The sequence below is a fragment of the Oncorhynchus clarkii genome, chromosome 13, assembly GCF_045791955.1.
Source record: "Oncorhynchus clarkii lewisi isolate Uvic-CL-2024 chromosome 13, UVic_Ocla_1.0, whole genome shotgun sequence".
NCBI classification, from domain to species: Eukaryota; Metazoa; Chordata; class Actinopteri; order Salmoniformes; family Salmonidae; genus Oncorhynchus; species Oncorhynchus clarkii.
In genome coordinates this window covers 45,707,840-45,730,095 of record NC_092159.1, presented here as the reverse complement: position 1 = coordinate 45,730,095, position 22,256 = coordinate 45,707,840, and the positions used below count along the sequence as shown (strand labels likewise).

General features: G+C 42.1%; 2 protein-coding genes across 2 annotated transcripts; one reads left to right on the top strand and one right to left on the bottom strand.

Moving 5' to 3' along the window:
* The first annotated feature begins 1,319 nt into the window (after window positions 1–1,319).
* LOC139364869 (tetratricopeptide repeat protein 39A-like) lies at window positions 1,320–14,208 on the top strand. The gene is made up of 18 exons (XM_071102046.1): window positions 1,320–1,549; window positions 2,539–2,643; window positions 3,158–3,289; window positions 4,109–4,167; window positions 4,253–4,329; window positions 5,049–5,113; window positions 5,447–5,546; window positions 5,664–5,729; window positions 5,984–6,092; window positions 6,259–6,326; window positions 6,614–6,673; window positions 6,834–6,995; window positions 8,703–8,794; window positions 8,911–9,031; window positions 9,153–9,264; window positions 9,482–9,596; window positions 10,060–10,176; window positions 12,677–14,208. The coding sequence occupies exons 1-18, from the start codon at window positions 1,515–1,517 to the stop codon at window positions 12,786–12,788; spliced, it is 1,707 nt and encodes a 568-aa protein (XP_070958147.1). The 5' UTR covers window positions 1,320–1,514; the 3' UTR covers window positions 12,789–14,208.
* A 1,367-nt stretch (window positions 14,209–15,575) lies between these two features.
* Window positions 15,576–17,380, bottom strand: LOC139423977 (large ribosomal subunit protein mL64-like). The gene is made up of 2 exons (XM_071175646.1): window positions 16,976–17,380; window positions 15,576–16,599 (listed from the first exon to the last, which is right to left on the bottom strand). The coding sequence occupies exons 1-2, from the start codon at window positions 17,374–17,376 to the stop codon at window positions 16,305–16,307; spliced, it is 696 nt and encodes a 231-aa protein (XP_071031747.1). The 5' UTR covers window positions 17,377–17,380; the 3' UTR covers window positions 15,576–16,304.
* Window positions 17,381–22,256: the final 4,876 nt, after the last annotated feature.

Here is a 22,256-nt window from a genome sequence, read left to right as displayed (position 1 = left end):
ATGACTTTGGCTTCCTCATGCTTGATCAATCTTTAATGGAAGGAGACCAACAACATGTACTGTACTAAACATCATGTACTAAACAGGCAAACATCAGAGTTAGACATTACAGTTAGTGTTCACCATAAAGTTGAATAATAGTGTAACCTTGCCGGTTGAGCTTTAGATTAATTCCTAACTAACTTAAAAGGGCGTTCAGTCCACATATTGTACAAAAATTCTTCAGTGATCGAATGGAAAGAAATGGGGGTGTTTATAACAGCTGGTTATAGAGTACCACCGTGTGAGTTATAAAACCCATAAAACGGGGAAATGGTTACAATTGTTTTTCCACATTTTAATTTTTTCCATGGGGAATTTTAGAAACACTTCAAATAAGGGCTGTGTTTCGTGAAGGCCTACCCTGGCGTGACATTTTGATAACTGTAAATCTCTCTAGGACAAGGTAACTTTTATCAATAACCTCGCATGTATTTACCTCCCAAAAAATGAAACGCTAATAAGCTGCTAATGTGGCTGTCATAAAGAACTACAAATGCCATGATCTGGATGAGAAGGTAAGAAATGAGTGGTGGAATAACGACTGGAACCATTTCCCTGTTTGACCGCTAGGTTTTATGGTATATTGACACCTCCACTGTGGGGCTCTATATAACTTCAGTGAGACTGGAATTAATTTGAACTGGTGTTAACTTTTAGGGTTTTCCATCTCCAGTGAGTTATACAGTTTACAGAACATTGTTAATATGTAACGGGTCACATATAAGAGGCTTGGCGTGTGACCTTTTCTGAGTCAAACAACACACAATATAATCCCGAATTAATGACTTAATATAAAATGCAGGCTGTTAGAGAACTGCAGTTTCTTATCCTATTATTTTGCCAATATATGCATAAAATGGGCCATGGCCATATTATAGACTAATGACTAATAAACGAATAAATAGCCATGTTGACGTCGAGTCATTATGTATGTTCTTTGATTAAAGGTTATGGCAGGTTTGCAAAGTGTTCGTGGCATTGAGACGGTTTTGTCTGGAAGGGATACAGCTTTTGTCAAAACATTTTCGTAGCCGTTTTAGGATAATTTACGCAGCAGGTTAGGATAATTGATGTTGCAGGTTATGATAATTAGGTTAACGTTACAAAAATGTTTAGGGTTAGCTAAAATGCGACAACAACAAAATATATACTTTTTACGTCAATTTGACAAAAGCAATATCCCTTCTAGACATGACCCATTGAGTTTGCGGATGTTGAAGGAGGAGTCGATCCAGTCCTCGTTTCTTTTCCCACACAGCTTTCGAGCACTTGACGCTTCTCTGCAACTCTTCTCAAATTACAATCCCAACAAGATTCCACAGCTCAATGCAACTTCTGTTCTTAAAGCAGAATCAATCAACCCTCCACTCAGCTTGTTATTAAGACAATTTTCTAGTTAATGTTTTTCCTCAAACCCTTCTGAGTAGGCTACTTTTCGACAGGTGTTTTGGGCAGAGTGCCCGGAAGAAAAAATGTCCAATGGGAAAGATGCACCTGCTGCGGCGAAGTAAGTTTCAACGTCGGGACAGCTTGGCCTACTGCACTGAACTTTACTTGGTTGTTCGGTTTATATGTTAGTTATTCAACATCAATTTAATTCATGTAAATACGCAGGTTTGTTTTATATATTGTCAGTACAAGTACTTATTGATCAAGTGACTTTGTTACATTACTTTATTCCGAAGTTATTTAAGATATTTAAAAAGTTATTTTCCTCTTTACATTGTTGTTGTGTTGACATTGAGATGGACAGGGTCAAGATGGTAGTTTAACAATATTTTGTGAGGGTTTATTTGATAAATCTATTTTGGAGGGAGTACATCTGATTCATGACTATTCAAATAATTCAACAAAAGACCAACCAATGCATTAATAGCTGAAGATATCTTATTTATTTTAGAATAACTCTCTCCTCCTTTCTAACTTATTCCTGTCAAGGGAAGTGTAGTTTCAGTTTAGTTCTTGTTTATTTCATGTTTCCACATATTACTCCTCACATATGTTGACGAGCTCTTTGTGGAGGGGGAAATCCACAGTAATGTTGTTATCTTGAAGTCGTACAAGAAGGCATGTTTCCTTAGATCATCTTGCAGCTTATTTCTAAGAGTTCTGACTCTAAATAAATGCATACATTTGAGAATTTTGACAGGACTAGCTTGGCCAAAAGGATATTTTTACATTTTCTTTTTACTGTACATCAGAGAGCTTCAGATCCATCCGTGCCAGGTTTTAATGTTATGTGTACAAGAACAAGGAAATGCATTTCTTGCAAGCTCTAAACCCAACAATGCAGTAATGAAGGTAAGAGACACTGAGCAGTGTGTGCAGACTGCTGTGAACAGATGGGTGTATGTGTATTGACACAGTTGCAGGCAACTTACCTTACCTATGGGCCTCAGAGTCCTTCCATTGCCTATTTTCTTTCTCTCTCAGGAAGAGAGAATACTAAAGCTGATACTTACTGTCATGTAACCATTGTAGTGTGTGTGTGCACAGCTCCTCACAGATGACCCTGCAGGTGTGCCTTGAGGAGTGTATGGAGGCCCTGGACCTCTTCCTCAACAACCACTTCAGTGAGAGCCTGGACAAACTGCGGCCACGGTAACAGTGCCACTCTCTCTGGACTAAAGTGGGCTTCAAACTCTCCATTGGCCAATTAGCATGTACAGGGTGTATTGGGGTATATTTGTGCAGCCTTTAGCCTTTTGTCGTTGAGTGGTGTGTAACTTAGTGCAGCATCATCACCGTTGAGGTGTGATGTACAGTGGTATTGTGGTGTAGTACAGTGAAGTGTCACACTTCCTGCTACCCAAAGCATTAGGCCTCGTCACTTCTCCAGGATATGGAGTGTTTACTGAAGCTGACGCCCAGGGCTCAACAGGCAGAACAGAGGCCCTGGAAAATAAACACCATACTGCTAGAGTGAAATAAGAAAATAATTAGGTGTCTGTTGGCTACTCTGTCTTTTCTCACTATCAATAGGTGAAGCCATATATTTGAAGAAAGGCACATTTTCTTTTCGAAAGGAAATTAAAATGTTCGCTGGACAATAAATACTTGCTGTTTTCTGATTGTCAGTGAGGTGTGTATGATGATGTTGTGTGTTGCGTTGAAGGGTGAAAGAGAGCATGTACCATGCTCTGATCTACGCCACTGTGCTGGAGATGCAGGCTATGATGACCTTCCAGCAGGATGACATCGTCAATGCAGGCAACACCATGAAGAGTGCCCAGGAGGTCTGCCAGAGGTGAGGATGCTACTATACATGGACACTCATCTGTTTCATGTCCTCTTTAACACATTAGTTCATATTATAGACATAAGCAACATCCAGAAAAGTGAAATAGAGGGAAATCCTGGAATACTCTGACAGTTGGTCTGGCCTCTAACAGTGAGGCCTAATATGCCCAGAGCTATTAGTCTCCTGTCCATCAGCCATAACCTGCAGGCAAATGAGAGCATTTACATGGCAACCAGGTCTCTTTGCGCCCCGGCTGGAATTTGCCTGTGTTTGCATGGCCAGAGCAGCTCTATTGATGGCCTACAGCAGTGGTATTCAACTCTTACCCTACGAGATCAGGAGCCAGCTGGTTTTCTGTTCTACCTGAGAATGAATTGCCAGGTATAAATCAGTCCCTGATTTAGATGGGAACAATAAAAACAAGCACTGGAATTGGCTTCGAAGTCCAGAGGTGAGTTTGAGGTGCCTACAGCACAGGTGTCAAACTCATTCCACTAGGCTGAGTGGCTGTTGATTTTTGTGCCTCCCTTGTACTTAATTGATGAATTAAGGTCACTAAATAGTAAGGAACTCCCCACACCTGGTTGTCTAGGGCTTAATTGAAAGCAAAAACCTACAGACACTAGACCCTTCATGGAATGAATAGCACCCCTGGCCTACAGCAAGCAAGGACACTTGAGATTGCTGGAGGTGGTCGAAAGGCTGTCATGTGTTATTATAATGTTCCACATTAATGCCCTTGTCATTAACATGAGAAACATGCATTGCTCAATGAGATGTAATTGTTTTAGTCTTACGCTCATAGTTGGTCTCATTTCTTCTTAGGTTTCGACGAAAGTCCCCTAGTAATATCAGTAAATCACCTGGAGAGCGTCTAACTGAAGGTAAGAGCGCTTTTATAATTGGGCATCTCAGCCTATTATTATGGCAGATTTCAAATAGCCACTGACCGTGTGTGTGGGTTTGCAGAGCAGCTCCAAGCTCTCCATGCTGATGCGTGTTATGCTGAATGCTTGCTCCAAAGGGCTGCTCTCACCTTCCTACAGGTAAGACTGGTCCTCCTGTCCTCAACTATAAATCTTAGTTAAATAATAAATCCTGGTTAGTGACACTGCTGATGTTTAGCATTAATGCACAGGTAAATCTTAAAATAAAGGAAACACTTGAGTAAATGAGGGATACAATGCATATTGAAAGCCGTTGCTTCCACACAGGTGTGGTTTTCTAAGTAAGTTAAGCAATTAACATCCCATCATGCTTAGGATAATGTATAAAATAGGTCCTAGTTGCCCATTAGAAGAGATCAGTTACTTTGAAAGAGGGGTCTCAAGGGAGCATAAGGGCTTTAAAGTGTGTATTGTATGTCTGTCTCTCGATCATCAGATCTCAACCCCATGTAACACTTATTGGAGATTCTGGAGTGATGCTTGAGACAGCTTTTTCCACCACCATCAACAAAACACCAAATTATGTGATTTCTCGTTGGAAGAATGGTGTTGCATCCCTCCAATAGAGTTCCAGACACTTGTAGAATCTATGCCAAGGAGCATTGAATCTGTTCTGGTGGCCCTATTGTGTTTCCTTGATTTTGACAGTTACCTGTATGTATGATAACTGTATCCAACTGATTAGATATCGGTCGATGAAACACATTGTGGTTGTTTGCCTTCCTGCTTCTTGGTGTTTTGCGTCTGTGTGCATAGTTTTTAAAGAGCGATCCAACAGGTTTCCCCTGTCCTCTCATTTATTTTCCCTCTTCCTCAAGGATGAGAACATGGTGAGTTTTATCAAAGGAGGAATCAAAGTACGCAACAGTTATCTGATTTACAAGTAAGTTTGCAGGAGAAAGGGCAGAAATGGTTCTCGAGAAAGGGCAGAAATGGTTCTCACATTAAACAGGCTCACACAGTGTGATTGTGAATCAGCAGGTGGAATCAATAATTCTGTTTACCAAATTATGAACTGCTATTACAATAAAACTGTGCTGCTATTACAATAAAACTGTGCTCAGATGTTATAACAGTAATGGCAATTTTCTCTGGTAAGTGTCTGTCTTTATCAGTCATTTAGATGTGTTTTTATTGTGTAATAATCAGGCATTATTACAGTCTATAATATAATCATGTTAGACTATGAATGACATAATTGCCTTTTATGACACAGGGAGCTGCACACCTTCCTACAGTCTAACAGCTCTCTCCAAGGACCCAACCACATTCACTTAGAGGGAGGAGTGTCTTTTGGGATCGGAGCATTCAACTTGGTATGTCCCACAAGCATCCCGTATTCCATTAATGGTCAATTTGTTAGATAATTGTGTGTTTTAGCACGTGTCAGTCAGACCTTACGCTGTATCACAGGATTCTGTACTGTTTTCCAGACTCTTTCCATGTTTCCACCTCGGTTACTCAAAGTTTTAGAGTTTGCTGGCTTCTCTGGAGACAAGGTATAGTTGCTCATTCTAACTCATGTCTAGAAAGTGATTGGTTTACAGCAGGGCTGCCAAACCCTGTTTCTGGAGAGCTAGCCTGCTGTAGTTAATTAACATGATTCACCTTAACAAGCAGGTCATTATTATAATCCGGTTTGCCAGATGCTCTACATGACAGTAGCTCTAAAGGAACAGCGTTGGGCAGCCCTGCTTTACAGGTTGTCTCTGTCTCCCCTCACTCAGTATATATTGTATGTTATTGTGTGCAGGAGTATGGTCTGTCCCAGCTGAATGATGGTGCCACTACAAACAACCTGCGCTCCATGCTGTGTGCCCTGCTGTTGCTCTGTTACTACACCTTCCTCACCTTCATACTCGGTACTCTACTCTTCACAACCAGGAAGTGAATGGAGATCACAACTGACTTGACACAATTACATACACACATGTGTGAAAGAGCGAGAGATAAAGAACGAGAGAGTAGACTGTGTTTGAGTTTCTGGTTTTGTCCATACATCGTATTCAGTTCTTTATCACTCTACAGGGACCGGTGAGGGGGACGTGGCTGATGCTGAGAAGCTGCTGAAGCCTTTCCGGCTCCGCTACCCACAGGTGAGTGACACTCCTCCCCAGGCTCTCACCCAGCCCAAAGCAAACTCAACTCTGTATGGAACCACAATGCGTACTGATACCAGCAGACTCCTGGGCAAACACAATCTAAAGTAATAGTTTTGTAATGTGGGTAAGTAATGCACTGACCAAGAGAGAGGTCATTTAGTCAGAGGAGATGCTTGAGCTACCATTGTGTAAGTATGTCATTTTACAAGTGCTAGCCACCGCCAAAGTATTATATATGGTGTTATCAGAGAATGTTTACATTTCTCTCCACTTCCCTTCAGGGGGCCATATTTCTCTTCTTTGCAGGCAGGGCTGAGGCAATCAAGGGGAACATCGATGAGGTGAGCCTCAAACTACATATCTATGTTATACTATTTGTGTTATCTGTCTGTTTTTTCAGTCATATTTAGCAGTGGTGTTTGTATTGATAGGCCTAGAATGAGATCAGTGTGGGCCTGTGGTTTGCTGGTGGGGTGTACTGTAATGATGATATGTCACCAGGCGGTGGTGCTGTTTGAGGATGGCTGCAAAGCTCAGCAGCAGTGGAAGCAGTTTCACCACATGTGCTACTGGGAGCTAATGTGGTGCTTCACCTACAAGTGCGTGTGGCGGATGGCCTACTTTTACGCTGACCTACTGAGCAATGAGAGCCGCTGGTCCAAGGCAAGAGAGTGTGCTGTAGTGTTGAGTACAGCCTAGGACCCAATTTAAGATGACACAAAACCACTTGAGCAGACACTCTTAATTGAATTCAGTCAATTTGACCTACCCGCTAAGTGTATGGCTTTTAAAGCCAATGCAATATTTTTATCCCCACAACAGACTTAACATTATTAAACTCTACAGTCGTGGCCATAAGTTGAGAATTACAAATATTATTTTCCAAAGTTTGCTGCTTCAGTGTCTTTAGATATTTTTGTCAGATGTTACTATGGAATACTGAAGTATAATTACAAGCATTTCATAAGTGTCAAAGGCTTTTATTGAGAATTAGATGAAGTGGATGCAAAGAGTCAATATTTAGCCCATTCTTGCATAATCAATGCTTGGAGTTTGTCAGAATTTGTGGGTTTTTGTTTGTCCACCCGCCTCTTGAGGATTGACCACAAGTTCTCAATGGGATTAAGGTCTGGGGAGATTCCTGTCCATGGACCCAAAATATCGATGTTTTGTTCCCCGAGCCACTTAGTTTTCACTTTTGCCTTATGTCAAGGTGCTCCATCATGCTGGAAAAGGCATTGTTCGTCACCAAACTGTTCCTGGATGGTTGCTCTCGGAGGATGTGTTGGTACCATTCTTTATTCATGGCTGTGTTCTTAGGAAAAATTGTGAGTGAGCCCACTCCCTTGGCTGAGAAGCAACCCCACACATGAATGGTCTCGGGATGCTTTACTGTTGGCATGACACAGGACTGATGATAGCGCTCACCTTGTCTTCTCCGGACAATTTTTTTTACCATATGCCCCAAACAATCGGAAAGGGGATTCATCAGAGAAAATTACTTTACCCCAGTTCTCAGCAGTCCAATCCCTGTACCTTTTGCAGAATATCAGTCTGTCCCTGATGTTTTTCCTGTTTTTTTTCCCCCTGTTTTTCCTGGAGAGAAGTGGCTTCTTTGCTGCCCTTCTTGACACCAGGCCATCCTCAAAGTCTTTGCTTTACTGTGCATGCAGATGCACTCACACCTGCCTGTTGCCATTCCTGAGCAAGCTCTGTACTGGTGGTGCCCCAATCCTGCAGCTGAATCAACTTTAGGAGACGGTCCTGGCACTTGCTGGACTTTCTTGGGCGCCCTGAAGCCATTTCACAACAATTGAACCGCTCTCCTTGAAGTTCTTGATGATTCGATAAATGGTTGATTTAGGTGCAATCTTATTGGCAGCAATATCCTTGCCTGTGAAGCCCTTTTTGTGCAAAGCAATGATGACGGCACGTGTTTCCTTGCCGGTAACCATGATTGACAGAGGAAGAACAATGATTCCAAGCACCACCCTCCTTTTGAAGCTTCCAGTCTGTTATTCGAGCTCAAGCAGCCTGAGATCTCCAGCCTTGTCCTCGTCAACACTCACACCTGTGTTAATGAGAGAATCATTGATATGTCAGCTGGTCCTTTTGTGGCAGGGCTGAAATGCAGTGGAAATGTTTTTTGGGGATTCAGTTAATTTGCATGGCTGAAAGAGGAACTTTGCAATTAATTGCAATTCATCTGATCACTCTTCATAACATTCTGGAGTATATGCAAATTGCCATCGTACAAACTGAGGCAGCAGACTTTGAAAATTTAATATTGGTGTCATTCTCAACTTTTTGCCACGACTGTACTTACTGTATGACTGAGTCCTGACTGAATAAGGCTTGTCTTTCCTTCAGGCTATGTATGTGTACATGAAGGCTGCTTACCTGAGCATGCTTGCTCCGGGGGAGGCTAGGCCTTTTGGGGAAGATGAGGTGGAGCTTTTCAGGTAAACGCATGCTCATCACAACAAAAACATACCTTGAAATTCCCCAGTCCCATTTCATTGTGATCACCCCTCTTTCCTGGCCCCTTCTCTTTTTCTGTCTTTGCCTACTCTCTTAGACGAGTGTCCACCTTCAAGCAAAAGATAGCAGGGAAGTCTCCACCCACAGAGAAGTTTGCCATTCGCAAGGCTAGACGTTACAAAGCTAGCTGCCCAGTGAGGCTCCCAGTACCTGTGCTGGTGAGACCCCACAAACACACATACGCAAAGCTGCATAAAGACATGCACAAATCTGTTGCTAAAATGGGTCACTTGTATTTGTGGTTCTGACAGTATTATCTCTTGCTACACTGTGCTGTAGGAGATGATGTACATGTGGAACGGCTTCTCCATGATCAGCAAGCGGCCAGAGCTGACTGAGGGCATGCTGCAAACACTTGTGGAGGCAGAGCGCACCCTGCTGGAATCTCCCGGTATTGCAACATGTCTGGGGCTAACCAGTTTCAGGCAGTCAGACTGAACTGGGCCAAACCAGCCTGCTTGCCTAAGCTGGTCATGAAGCAATAACCACTCTTATAATATCACCAAAAGAGAATGGATAAAGACTGATTCTACACACATTCTGCTTGAGCCTGTGTTGATGAGTAATTTTGAATGCATGGTTTTATCATCTGTGTTTTGTTTTGGAAGTGAATGAGTATTCAATGGATGACCGCTGTGTGATCCACCTACTGAAGGGGCTGTGTCTGAAGAACCAGCGACACATTCAGGCTGCAGAGGAATGCTTCAACAAGGTGTACAACAGGTGACGTTGGGAATCTTTTAGTCCGGGTATCTTTCATTTATACACACCTGGAATCTGGTGTTGTATAACATAATGGTAAATACATGCCGACGCATGTTTGCTGAGAGGTTATAAAATGAGTTTGTTTTTTTCGGATCTCTATTAGCCGTTGCCAAAACAGCAGCTTTTCTTCCTTAGGTCCAGAGTGTCACTTTTTTTAACAAGCTCATCCATGCCAAAAGGAAATATTTTCATGTTATTTAATCAAACAATATGTTCTTTGTTTGATTAAACCACACCAATGTTTTATCCATAGCAAGTTGAACAATGCAGTGTTATGAAGGAGGGTAGGACTTCATAGCAGTGAAATGCACTCTGAATAATGTCTAGAGATGTGTTTTTAGAACAGTCAGTGATATATGAACATGTTCAGTGTAAACAACTAAGAGGTTGATGATATGGCCATCTGTTCTCTAACCTCCAGTGAGAAGAAGATCAAGTTTGACCATTACCTGGTGCCCAACGCTCTGCTGGAGCTCAGTGTGGTCTACATAGACACGGGCCGCAAGGAGGAGGCCATCAAACTACTGGTGAAAGCCAAGTGAGTCATCTCTTACTGGTTGTTCCAATACAGCCTGCAAGCTGTAGTAGGATGTAGCAGGCTTACATTCCAGCTCGACATGAAAACACCTTATTAAACTAATGAAGATTGTTGATTGGTCAGTTGAAAATAATGGCACCGGAGTTGGTGCTGGCTGCTGCTTTTATGGGCTACTAACCAATTATTTGTAACTTATTTTGTACATAATGTTTTGACCTAAAAAGAGCTTCTGGATATCAGAACAGAGATTACTCACCTCGAACTGGACAAAAATGTTTTTTCTTTAACGAGTATTGCAGATACAGGGGACACCTCTACCATCTGTCCTATTTGCCAATGTGCAATCATTGGAGAATAAACTGGAGGAGCTCCGTTCAAGACTATCCTACCAAAAGGGGGGGGGGGAACGATCTTATGTTTCACTGAGTCGTGGCTGAACGACGACATGGATAATATACAGTTGGCTGGTTTTTCCATGCACTGGAAAGACGGAACAGCTGCCTCCGGTAAGACAAGGTGTGCCAGTCTGTCTATTTGTCAATAACAGCTGGTGCACAAAATCAAATAAAGGAAGTCTCTACGTTTTGCCTGCCTGAGGTAGAGTATCTCATGATAGGCTGTAGACCACACTATTTACCAAGAGTTTATATTTTTCGTAGCTGTCTATTTACCACCACAAACCGATGCTGGCACTAAGACCTCACTCAATGAGCTGTATAAAGTCATAAGCAAACAAGAAAATGCTCATCCAGAGGCAGTGCTTCTAGTGGCCTGGGACTTTAATGGAGGGAAACTTAAATCTTTTTTTACCTCATTTCTACCAGCATGTTACATGTGCCACAAGTGGAGGGGGGGACGTGTACAAAGCTCTCCCCCGCCCTCCATTTGGCAAATCTAACCATAATTATATCCTCCTGATTCCTGCTTACAAGCAAAAACTAAAGCAGGAAGTACCAGTGACTCACTCAATACGGAAGTAGTCAGATGACACCGATGCTAAGCTACAGCACAGACTGGAATATGTTTTGGGTTTCTTCCGATGGCATTGAGTACACCACATCAGTCATTGGCTTCATCAATAAGTGCATCGAAGCCGTCCCCGTAGTGACCGCAACCAGAAGCCATGGATTACAGGCAACATCTGCACTGAGCTAAAGGGTAGAGCTCCCGCTTTCAAGGAGCGGGACTCTAACCCGGACGCTTATAAGAAATACCACTATGCCCTCTGAACCATCACAGGCAAAGCGTAAATACAGGACTAAGATTGAATCCCGTAGCACTCACGTCTGTAGCCATGAAGAGCTTTGAAAGGCTGATTATGGCTCACATCAACACCATCATCCCAGAAACCCTAGACTGACTCCAATTTGCATACCGCCCCAACAGATCCACAGATGACGCAATCTCTATTGCACTCAATAGAGTGCAATAGAGATTGGACAAAAGGAACACCTACTTGACAATGCTGTTCATTGACTACAGCTCAGTGTTCCACACCATAGTGCCCTCAAAGCTCATCACTAAGCTAAGGACCCTGGGACTAAACACCTCCCTCTGCAACTGGATCCTGGACGTCATGACGGGCCTCCCTCAGGTCGTAAGGGTTGGTATGGCAACAGCTCTGCTTCCGAACCGCAAGGCACTAGACTAGAGGGTAGTGCATACGGCCCATTACATCACTGGGGCCAAGCTTCCTGCCATCCAGGACCTCTATAGTAGGCGGTGTCAGAAGGCCCTAAAAATAGGCAAATAATCCAGCCACCCTAGTCAACCTGTTCTCTCTGCTACTGCACGGCAAGTGGTACCGGAGCGCCAAGTCTAGGTGAAAAAGGCTTCTGAACAGCTTCTACCCCCAAGCCATAAGACTGCTGAACATCTAATAAAATGGATACCCAGACTATTTGCATTGACTATTTGCTACCCACTGTTTTTCGATGCATAGTCACTTTAGCCCTACCTACATGTACATATTACCTCAACTAACCTGTACCCCTCACATTGACTTGGTACCGGTACCCCCTGTATATAGCATTATTTTATTGTTGCTCTTATTTTTTTTACTTTAGTTTATTTTGTAAATATTTTCTTAACCAACAATGAAGTTAACTCTTATTTTTGTTAAGTGCTTGTGACAAAAACAATTGTATTTGAATTGGTTGTATTGAGGCTAGACTGGAACCAAATCCTGCACACTATTTTGCTCTACAGGACCAGGATTGGTGACTGCTGCAAGATAGTGAGCTCAAAGTATTGGGAGTGACTTTTTGTTTTGGCTCTGTACTCCAGCACTTTGGATTTTAAATTATACAATGACGATGAGGTTAAAGTGCAGACCGTCAGCTGACAGTCTGTACTTTAACCCGTATCCTTTAAATCCAAAGTGCTGGAGTACTGAGCTAAAACATGTCACTGTCCCAATACCTTTGGAGCTTTGGGTGTACACATACAATGTTACTAAGTCTTACTCATGATTCCTATCCACTTTGTTCTGTTCCCTCAGAACTAACTACAAGGAGTACTCCATGGAGTCACGCACCCAGTTCAGGATCCATGCTGCTCTCTCCAAACTCAAGGCTGACACTAGTGACCAAGATGAAATCACACCACTGTAGTATAACAGGTGTCATTGTGCTGAGCAAGCACTGGACTTGCTTCCCCTGCCATGTGTAGATGTTCCGGGAAGACTTGCTCTCTCATACATCCTCAGCCACTTTGATCACTGTCTCCAAATGTTACTTGCTTTGTGGTGAAAGTCTCCGTCCTTCATGGATGGTGATCTTTCCCTGATTTAAACACTTGAGTTTTGAATGGGAGTTGGTAGAAGTTGCCTCTACCTGCTGGTTCAAGATCAGAGGCATTTTATCCACCTACTGCGTGAACACCCTGATCCTACATCTGTAGTTAGGTTCAGCTTCTATCTTCAGTGTTTGAATGTGTGGTACTTATATCACTGTACTGGTTACCCAGAACAGTAGATGGGGAGGCAGTTGCTCAAAACAATTTGAATATGGTATATCCACATTTGTTGTGGGGAAAAACATGTTGAAATGAACTTATTAACAATGTAAGTTGTGAGGTAGAGTTTTGCTTTTAACTTCTCCAAAAGTGATTGAGTATTACTGTAAGCATTTTGATAAAAGCACCCATTTAGTGATAACTGAGTAAGACAGACATACTACTACATAACGTATGACATTGCTTTGATCCAAGTTATTTTAACAAATGTATTAACATTTCTGTATTAGTAGATGTAGAAGAACCTTAATCAATAGGTCATGCTACAATTGAAGTCAGAAGTTTACATACACCTTAGTCAAATATATTTAAACTCAGTTTTTCACAATTCCTGACATTTAATCCTAGTAAAAATTCCCTGTTCTAGGTCAGTTAGAATCACCACTTCATTTTACGAATGTGAAATGTCAGAATAATAGTAGAGAATGATTTCAGCTTTTATTTCTTTCATCACATTCCCAGAGGGTCAGAAGTTTACATACACTCAATTAGTATTTGGTAGCATTGCCTTTAAAAAATTTTAACTTGGGTCAAATGTTTTGGACAGCCTTCCACAAGTTTCCCACAATAAGTTGAGTGAATTTTGGCCCATTCCTCCTGACAGAGTTGGTGTAACTGAGTCAGGTTTGTTGGTCTCCTTGCTTGCACATGCTTTTTCAGTTCTGCCCACAAATTTTCTATAGGATTGAGGTCAGGGCTTTGTGATGGCCACTCCAATACCTTGACTTTGTTGTCCTTAAGCCATTTTGCCACAACATTGGAAGTATGATTGGGGTCATTGTCCATTTGGAAGACCCATTTGCGACCAAGCTTTCACTTCCTGACTGATGTCTTGCTGTTGCATCAATATATCCACATAATTTTTCTTCCTCATGATGCCATCCATTTTGTGAAGTGCACCCTTCCCAGCAAAGCACCCCCATAACATGATGCTGCCAGCCCCGTGCTTCACAGTTGGGATGGTGTTTTTCTGCTTGCAAGCCTCCCCCTTTTTCCTCCAAACATAACGACTGTCATTATGGCATTGAAATAATCTTGTCTTTAAACAATTGTTGGAAAAATTACTTATGCACAAAGTAGATGTCCTAACCAACTTGCCAAAACAATAGTTTGTTACAAGAAATGTGGGGAGTGGTTGAAACACTTAGGTTGGAGTCATTAAAACTAGTTTATGTATACTTCTGACTTCAACTGTATGTTGTCCCTGCTGCAATGTACAGAGGAAAGTAGTCAGTTGAAATACGTTTAACCTCACTAACCTCTGATATTCATTACTTCAAATAAAGTTTAGACTGTCACTCAAGACCTTGTACAAAGAAAGGCGTGGTTAAAAGATTTGAAAAACATGATTAAATATGTCCATTTGCTACAAGCCCTTTTATTATATTTTACTGGAGCATATCTCAGTCGAGTGTAACCCGTCCTTGTCCATATTTCCCTATAAATAACAAACTGATTAAGAGGTGACATTATGTGACTTTACAGAAAGATTTATGACTGGTACCTAAGCGGAGTGTACAAAATATTATGAACACCTGCTCTTTGCCTGACAGACTGACTGCGCTATGATCCCTTATTGATGAATGGGAGGAGACGGGTTAAAGGATTTTTACACCTTGACAATTGAGACAGATTTTGTATGTGTACCATTCAGAGGGTGAATGGACAATTCAAGTGCCTTTGAACAGGGTATGGTATTGGGTGCCAGGTGCACTGGTTTGTGTCAAGAACTGCAACGCTGCTGGATTTTTCACATTTTAACAGTTTCCTGTGTGTATCAAGAATGGTCCACCACCCAAAAGACATCCAGCCAAATTGACACAAGTGTGGGAAGCATTGGAGTTAACATGGGCCATGATCCCTGTGGAACATGCTCAACACCTTGTAGAGTCAATGCCCTGACAAATTGAGGCTGTTCTGAGGGCTAAAGGAGGAGGTGTAACTCATATTAGGAAGGTGTTCTTAATGTTTTGTATAATGTGTATAAACTTACCTGCTACTTCCTTGATGAACTTAATCAGTGGATCATGACATCACACCCAGTGTCAATCATGGGGCGGCAGGTAGCCAAGTGGTTAGAGCGTTGGGCCAGTAACTCAATGGTTGCTGGATTGAATCCCCAGCTGACGAGTTAAAAATCTGTTCTTCTGCCCCTGAACAATGCACTGTTCCGCGGTAGGCCGTCATTATAAATGAGAATTTGTTCTTCACTGACTTGCCTAGTTAAATAAAGGTTACATACAGTCTGCACAACAGTGTGCACTACAGTGCCTTGCGAAAGTATTCGGCCCTCTTGAACTTTGCGACCTTTTGCCACATTTCAGGCTTCAAACAAAGATATAAAACTATTTTTTTGTGAAGAATCAACAAGTGGGACACAATCATGAAGTGGAACGACATTTATTGGATATTTCAAACTTTTTTAACAAATCAAAAACTGAAAAATTGGGCGTGCAAAATTGACTCTACAAGGTTATACAGCCATCAAACTGTATCCTCTTTGTGAACTCTGAGTGGCACCATGCAGTTTCATTGCTACAACCTGCAAGGAACCCTGGCCTCTGCTCGGAACCCCACAGAGTATAGCTTTTTGCAGCAGTTAACAAGAAAGGCACAACGCCACCCCTACACCTGTCATTCTACCTCCAGGGATCAGCCATGTAGCATACTTCTACAACTGGTACACAGAACGATGTGGCCCGCCACCCCTGCATCTATAAGCGATCCACAGAGGACTGCTGGTCAAATGTGACATACAGCTTCCCTTAATCTGTGAGGACAGACTGTTAGTCAAGATTGTGATTCTTTGTTTTTCCTGCTGCGTCTCTGGATAAGAAAAGTTTGCCAAATGGCTAAATGTGGGATTTTGCCTGTTTTTAATATTGTGTAATTGTTTTCCAATAATAAACATGTTAATATCACAAAATCATTCTTCCTATACTAGCTACTAGTCTATAACTAGTCAGTAAAGTATGATCAGTCAGTAAAGTATGATGAGACATTAGACCTAGTTCTAGTGCGTTTTATTCATTATAGCAGCCAAACTCAAAACACAGTTGACAACAATACATTTACAAAGTTGACTAAATAGTCATATTTACAAAGTCAGTGCCTTATGATGAGGAATCAGCCAAGGAAGCAGGAGGGGCGTGGCTCTGTTCTTCTTTTAGTCTACGTTTCATCAGCTTCCTTTTCTTCTTCTCCTCCTTTTCGATTTCACTGACCATCTCCAGGAATTTGGGGCTTCGGGGGTCCATAGCATAGCCAAAGCGTTCTCTGGCCTCGGCTAGCAGCCTTTCACGACGGGCCTTCTCATCTTTCAACTTCTGTTTCGCCTCCCGTTTTTCCTTCCTCCAGTCAGCCACCATCTTAGGCATCTTGGCCATATTGGCTGCAACCAGTTTCTCTCTGTAAAAGAAGATTGGAGGGGGTGTTCGCCAAGTATCATGTCATCATAAAAGCTACTATAAAAAGGTATGGTTAGAGAGATTTATCCACCTGTCAAGGAAATGCTGTACTTCCACAACACTATCAAATAACAATATGAATTGGAACCAAAGCCTATCAGACTGTTGAGCATATTTATGTTATACATACATGAGGCCTCTCATTGAGAGATGTCATGCCCATGTAACTAGTTGCCTTGAGTCATATAGGCAAATGTCATGCAGTAACTACCATTCTCAATTTCTCTCAATGTTATCTAGTATAGCACGTTGCGTAGAAACAAACATGTCATTTGACAGGTCCTAAAAAGATAGCTAGTATTAGCATGGATGTTTACTTCGCGAGACGTTTCGCATTGGCTTCCTTCGTTTTCGCCTCGACGTTCTTCAGCATCACCTGGAGCGGAGGGTTCCATTCCCTCTCCTCTGCTATTATCTCCTCGAGCTGGGCATGGCTGGGCCACAGCTTTGCAGGGTCGATTCCCGACGAAGAGCCATACCGCCCGAATAGCTTGCGGTCATACTTCGCTGTCTTCTGCCATTCCGGAGTTTTCTCGCTTTCCCTATCTGGTATGTACGGATCTTTCAAATTTAATTTCAGTGGTTTAGGGTTATAATTTGCTATCTGATGTAGAAGCCCGCAGTGTGAGCTGGCAGGATTATACGATTTTAAGGGTGAAACATTTCGAATAGCCCAGCTAAATATTGCTGTCCTCCTACACAACATGGAGGTTGCCATTTTTTGTGGCAAAGTTCGGAGGACCCTCGTTGCGTCACATTTGATTGCTCATAGCTGACTACAACATCGCCTGTCCTTTATTGTTGCCATCGTCATAAGCAAGAGGATCAGAGCTTATCAAGGCCCAGTCAGTGTTATAATTATAACAAATATTATTGTGTTGCCAAATTTTTATCCATAGCATATAATGAAGTTTAGGTCAAAATTGCCTACATTTTGAAAAGTTGTACCATATGCTACAGAATGTTGACTGTATCCAATCAGTCTTATCAGTGGAAGTCGTTCTGGAAAAGGTAACACTAGTTTAAGAGCTCATGTGCATATGAAATAGAGCGATGCTCAATAACTGATTTATTTGTTTTCTTATGAAGTTCAATTCTGCCACAGACCTAAATTATGATGATCATCTCAACATCGCTCATGAGTCCACCATCATACACTCTTGCAAGCCACTTTTAGCTTGAAAACTATTTTTCAATGGGTTTGAGTTTCAAATGTATAAATTAATCTGGGGAAAATGTCCTTTCAAGATCCAAGTGGGGCCTGGAACCAGCAGTGGGCTGGTGGGCAACAGAGCCAAAACCAGAACCAGGAGAGAAGTATAAACTCTAACACCTTTTTTGAACATTAGGAATGCTGTATGGGGAATTATCCAGAAAACACACTTTGAAAGAATGGTTCTTTGTTTCAACTTCTCCCCGCTTTCCTCTTTTAGCAGCTCCCTCCCACAACTCTTTTAGTTTAGATTTATTTTCAAGAAGAGGAGATAGAACAAAGGGGGGGATCTTGAGTGCAGCACTTACTGAGACAGATGTCACCGCTTTTGTGTTGCGGGATCTGCTCAAAACATCATCATTAAAGATGTAGGGTTCCCATGGCAGGAGGAGGAGAGGGGTGAAGGTGGGGGTGGGTATGATAGAGGCTTAATTTGCTTAGGAACAATCCAGTGCCAAGCTCAGGGCTTTAGGGATCAAATCAATGTCAGTCACTGGCAAATAGGCTTGTTAGCAGTTAGAATATAAGGGATGGCATGGCAAGCACATTGCCTTGGTCTATTTCTGACTGAGAGATATAAAGATTGAACAAAATGAAGTAGGACATCATAAGATAAACCAATCTAGTTATCACAAAATATATCAAAATGATCTGAGGATCTGTAAATAGATAACAAAATATGAACTGACTAACATGAACCCAAACTCATTTTCTATGCTGGGACCTTCACTTCTAGAGTTACTGTGTGGACAAGATGAGTTGAGTTGGAAAGGAGAGATAATAACTGAACCACATTAGTCGACAAGCACCTCCTGCCTGCTGGTGGAAAGACATCGAGGTAAGTGATGGTGTGGATGAGGATAATGTACATGGTATCTACTGGGGGGTGTTGGCAGAGGATGGGAAAAACAGGAGGCCCTGGCACCAAACATGACTTCCCATGGAGATTAGAGATGGAGATGCATAAGGTTTGATTCAGTGTTTGCCAACCCCAGTGAGTGCAGCTATAGAGGACATTCATATTGCCTTTTGATTAAATATTAAAATTTCTCCACTCTTTTATAAACACATGTAAAATGAATGTTTAAATTGCATGAGTGTCACTGTACCCTGCCTCATTCCTGTGACCCCTTCTACATTGCGCTCATTTAATCTTATAATTATGTCTTGTGAGTTCTCACATGGTGTACATTAAGTTTGGTCACTTCAGCAGGATGCCAGGATAAACATTTACCTCCACCTACTAGTACACACACACACACACACACACACACACACACACACACACACACACACACACACACACACACAAAGTCCAATGGCAGTCAGTGCCGTTTAAGAGGAGGGAGGACACTTTTTTTCTTGAGCATGGACTTATTTCTATTACAGCATATTGGATGACTGTCATATTCTATTCACCCAGTTCAATGTAACAGTGATAGGTTTAGGCTACTACATGATACTCAAATTTTCCCTTTAACCATCACGTGGTTGCTACAACCTAGCCTATGAATGAAAGTTTACAATGTAAGTGAGCACAGGTCAACATTTTTTTTAGGTGACAGACAGTGACACTTGCACAGACTGAGACACGTTCAATGCCGCCTTACACACTCTTGCCTGTGTCTAGCTGATATAGGATGTAATCATTAGTTCCAACAGTAGGACATCAAAATGTGTCACGCCCTGGCCATAGAGAGGTTTTTATTCTCTATTTTGGTTAGGCCAGGGTGTGACTAGGGTGGGCAGTCTAGTTTCTTTATTTCTATGTTTTCTGTTGCTTTGTGTTTGGCCGGGTGTGGTTCTCAATCTGATTCAAGAGACTGACCCAAAACACAGCTGGCGGAGGAGAGGTAGGGGACTTATAGTCTGACTTAGGAGACACGCACACCACCCACCGCTTCCAAGTATATTACTCGCTGATGTTCAGTCTCTGGATAATAAAGTTGACGAGCTCAGGGCGAGGATTTCCTTCCAGAGAGACATCAGGTATTGTAACACTCGCATTTAACCATGGCGAGGTGACTGGGAATATGGCTGAATACTGACATATTCAATCTCTCCCTCTCCCAAAAGTCATTTAGTTCAGTTACCATCGCCCCGTAGCACTCACTTCTGTCATCATGAAGTGCTTTGAGAGACTAGTCAAGTATCATATCACCTCTACATTACCTGACATCCTAGACCCACTTCAATTTATTTTTCCCCTCCTTACATAAGTCTATGGAAGGAGGTGGAAACCATCAGCCTCCTAGGTTTTATATTGATGTCAATGTACCTAGAGGAGGACAGAAGCTAGCTGTCCTCCGGCTACATCATGGTGCTACCCAACAGAGTGCTGTTGAGGCTACTGCAGACCTTCATTGCAAAATATTGTGTTTTAATCAATTATTTGGTGATGTGATTATATTTAGTATGTTTTATCAAAAAAGGATACATTTTTAAATGTTTTACAATTGTATTTTTATGAAATTCACTGAGGAGGGTCCTCCCCTTCCCACTGAGGAGCCTTCACTGACACACACACACCATGTTTGGCTTTGATATAACATTTGCATAGTCAGCATTAATATTTGTTGACAAAGAAGAAATAACAATCATATGGGCCCAAATATAGACCTCTCTTGTTGGAAATAAACAATGAAAAGTACTTCATCCAGAATTTGGCACCAATAATCAGATTTGTCAGCATCTCCTCTTTAAAACGAGCTATGAAGACGAATTCCAAATCAAAAGTGCAGTGAATCTAAAAAGATACAATTTACCAGCAGTGATGTCCTACTGTTTATACTGTAAAATAAAAAGCAACAACAAAACTGATTGGATGAGAAGGCTGTGCTGCAACGTTTTGGGAGGAACTATGACACATTTGTTATATCAATTCAGATCTTGCTTTGAGTTTCCATTTGTCAATTTACCTTGATAAATCACTTGAGTGATCACTGTAAAGTTCAAAGGACAATGGGATATCACATCCAAATGAAAGAGAGGGATATTTAACTGGTTTAGACTGTATTGTAAGTCAATGGTGTAACCAGCGTCTTCATGGTAGAGAGTTTACTGACTGCAGAGTACGGAATAATCCATGTGCAGATTCTATCACTGGAGCATAATTTGTGGCTGTGATCACTCTTACAGCTCCCACCCACTAATGTTAAACTTGGACACAGCCCAATTCAGAACTGTCGGCGTAAGCGGTTTTATGGAGGGAGGGGGGCTGGCGAAAATGCGATGGCGGTGAGTGTAGAGCGTTCAGCGGGGAGTGGCGGCGTATTTTACGGTAATGAATGTACCACATGGAGATCCGGTTAGTGATGTGTTTGGAGCACTACGAGACTCGTTGGCTCAGTGCCCTGCTCCTCTGTGTCTGCGGAAAAAGAGAGAGATGCTTGTGGCTTCTAAAAAGATGAATCCACCTGGGCTGGGGGGATGGGGTAATCCAGAGAGAGTCTTTATTTCTGCTCACTTTGCAGCAAAGAGTTCAGTTTTAATGTCACTGAATTTCCTGTGTGCCGTCACATAATCACTGTTGCATTTTAACCAAATTAACTCACACGAATGGATCCTCTTCGCATATGTAAACAAATACAGAGATACATACATGGGTACATAAATACAGACTGATGATAGATTTAATTTCAAACAACAAAATATTTGGCTTCCTATTACATTGTTGACCTAACGCAACAGTAGCAGAAACATACATATCGCTCAAATGGTAAAGGGATTGTGGCCTGTGATCAAAATATTTCCCCCCCCAAAAATGGCATCTGCATTTAACCAATTTGTGATTTTTTTTAATCATTATCCAATGTGACTGGACGTAGGCCTACCATAAACAACCATAACCTACCCGTAACCTACCCCATACCGCTTGTCTTTGGTAGAGCTCAAAGTCTCCCACAATGTTGGGTGTCCTCAACCCACCCCTGGCCCATACTCTTAATGAGATGATGAATGGTAGCGTAAGGAGTGATGGAGGCCCTATCCACCGGTGGTGGATCATTTAAGGAGAGATGTATCAAACGTGGGGATGCACTCCGCTAGGGGCGTGTCTCCATAACAGGGTGCTGGGGTCCCATGAAGATGAATGGGGGTAATTACTGTCTCTTCTCCATTCACAGCCCTTCTTCCCCTTCTCTGTTTCCTGTGGTTCAGGAGCTGGTCATTTGTCTCTTTACACATGGCACACCGTGCATTTTAATGGCACCCCTTTATGTTTCAACCCATCACTTCACTGTGTGGTCATGATGGCACCCCTTTATGTTTCAACCCATCACTTCACTGTGTGGTCATGATGGCACCCCTTTGTTTCAACCCATCACTTCACTGTGTGGTCATGATGGCACCCCTTTATGTTTCAACCCATCACTTCACTGTGGTCA

What these genes read in the sequence shown, in the direction of transcription:
- LOC139364869 (XM_071102046.1), top strand. Translation starts at nt 1,515, where the DNA reads ATGTCCAATGGGAAAGATGCACCTGCTGCGGCGAA. An exon ending in GATGCACCTGCTGCGGCGAA is followed by an intron (nt 1,550 to 2,538) that starts GTAAGTTTCAAC and finishes GTGTGTGCACAG; the next exon opens with CTCCTCACAGATGACCCTGC. An exon ending in CTGGACAAACTGCGGCCACG is followed by an intron (nt 2,644 to 3,157) that starts GTAACAGTGCCA and finishes GTTGCGTTGAAG; the next exon opens with GGTGAAAGAGAGCATGTACC.
- LOC139423977 (XM_071175646.1), bottom strand. Translation starts at nt 17,376, where the DNA reads ATGGCAACCTCCATGTTGTGTAGGAGGACAGCAATATTTAGCTGGGCT. An exon ending in AATGCGAAACGTCTCGCGAA is followed by an intron (nt 16,600 to 16,975) that starts GTAAACATCCAT and finishes CTTCTTTTACAG; the next exon opens with AGAGAAACTGGTTGCAGCCA.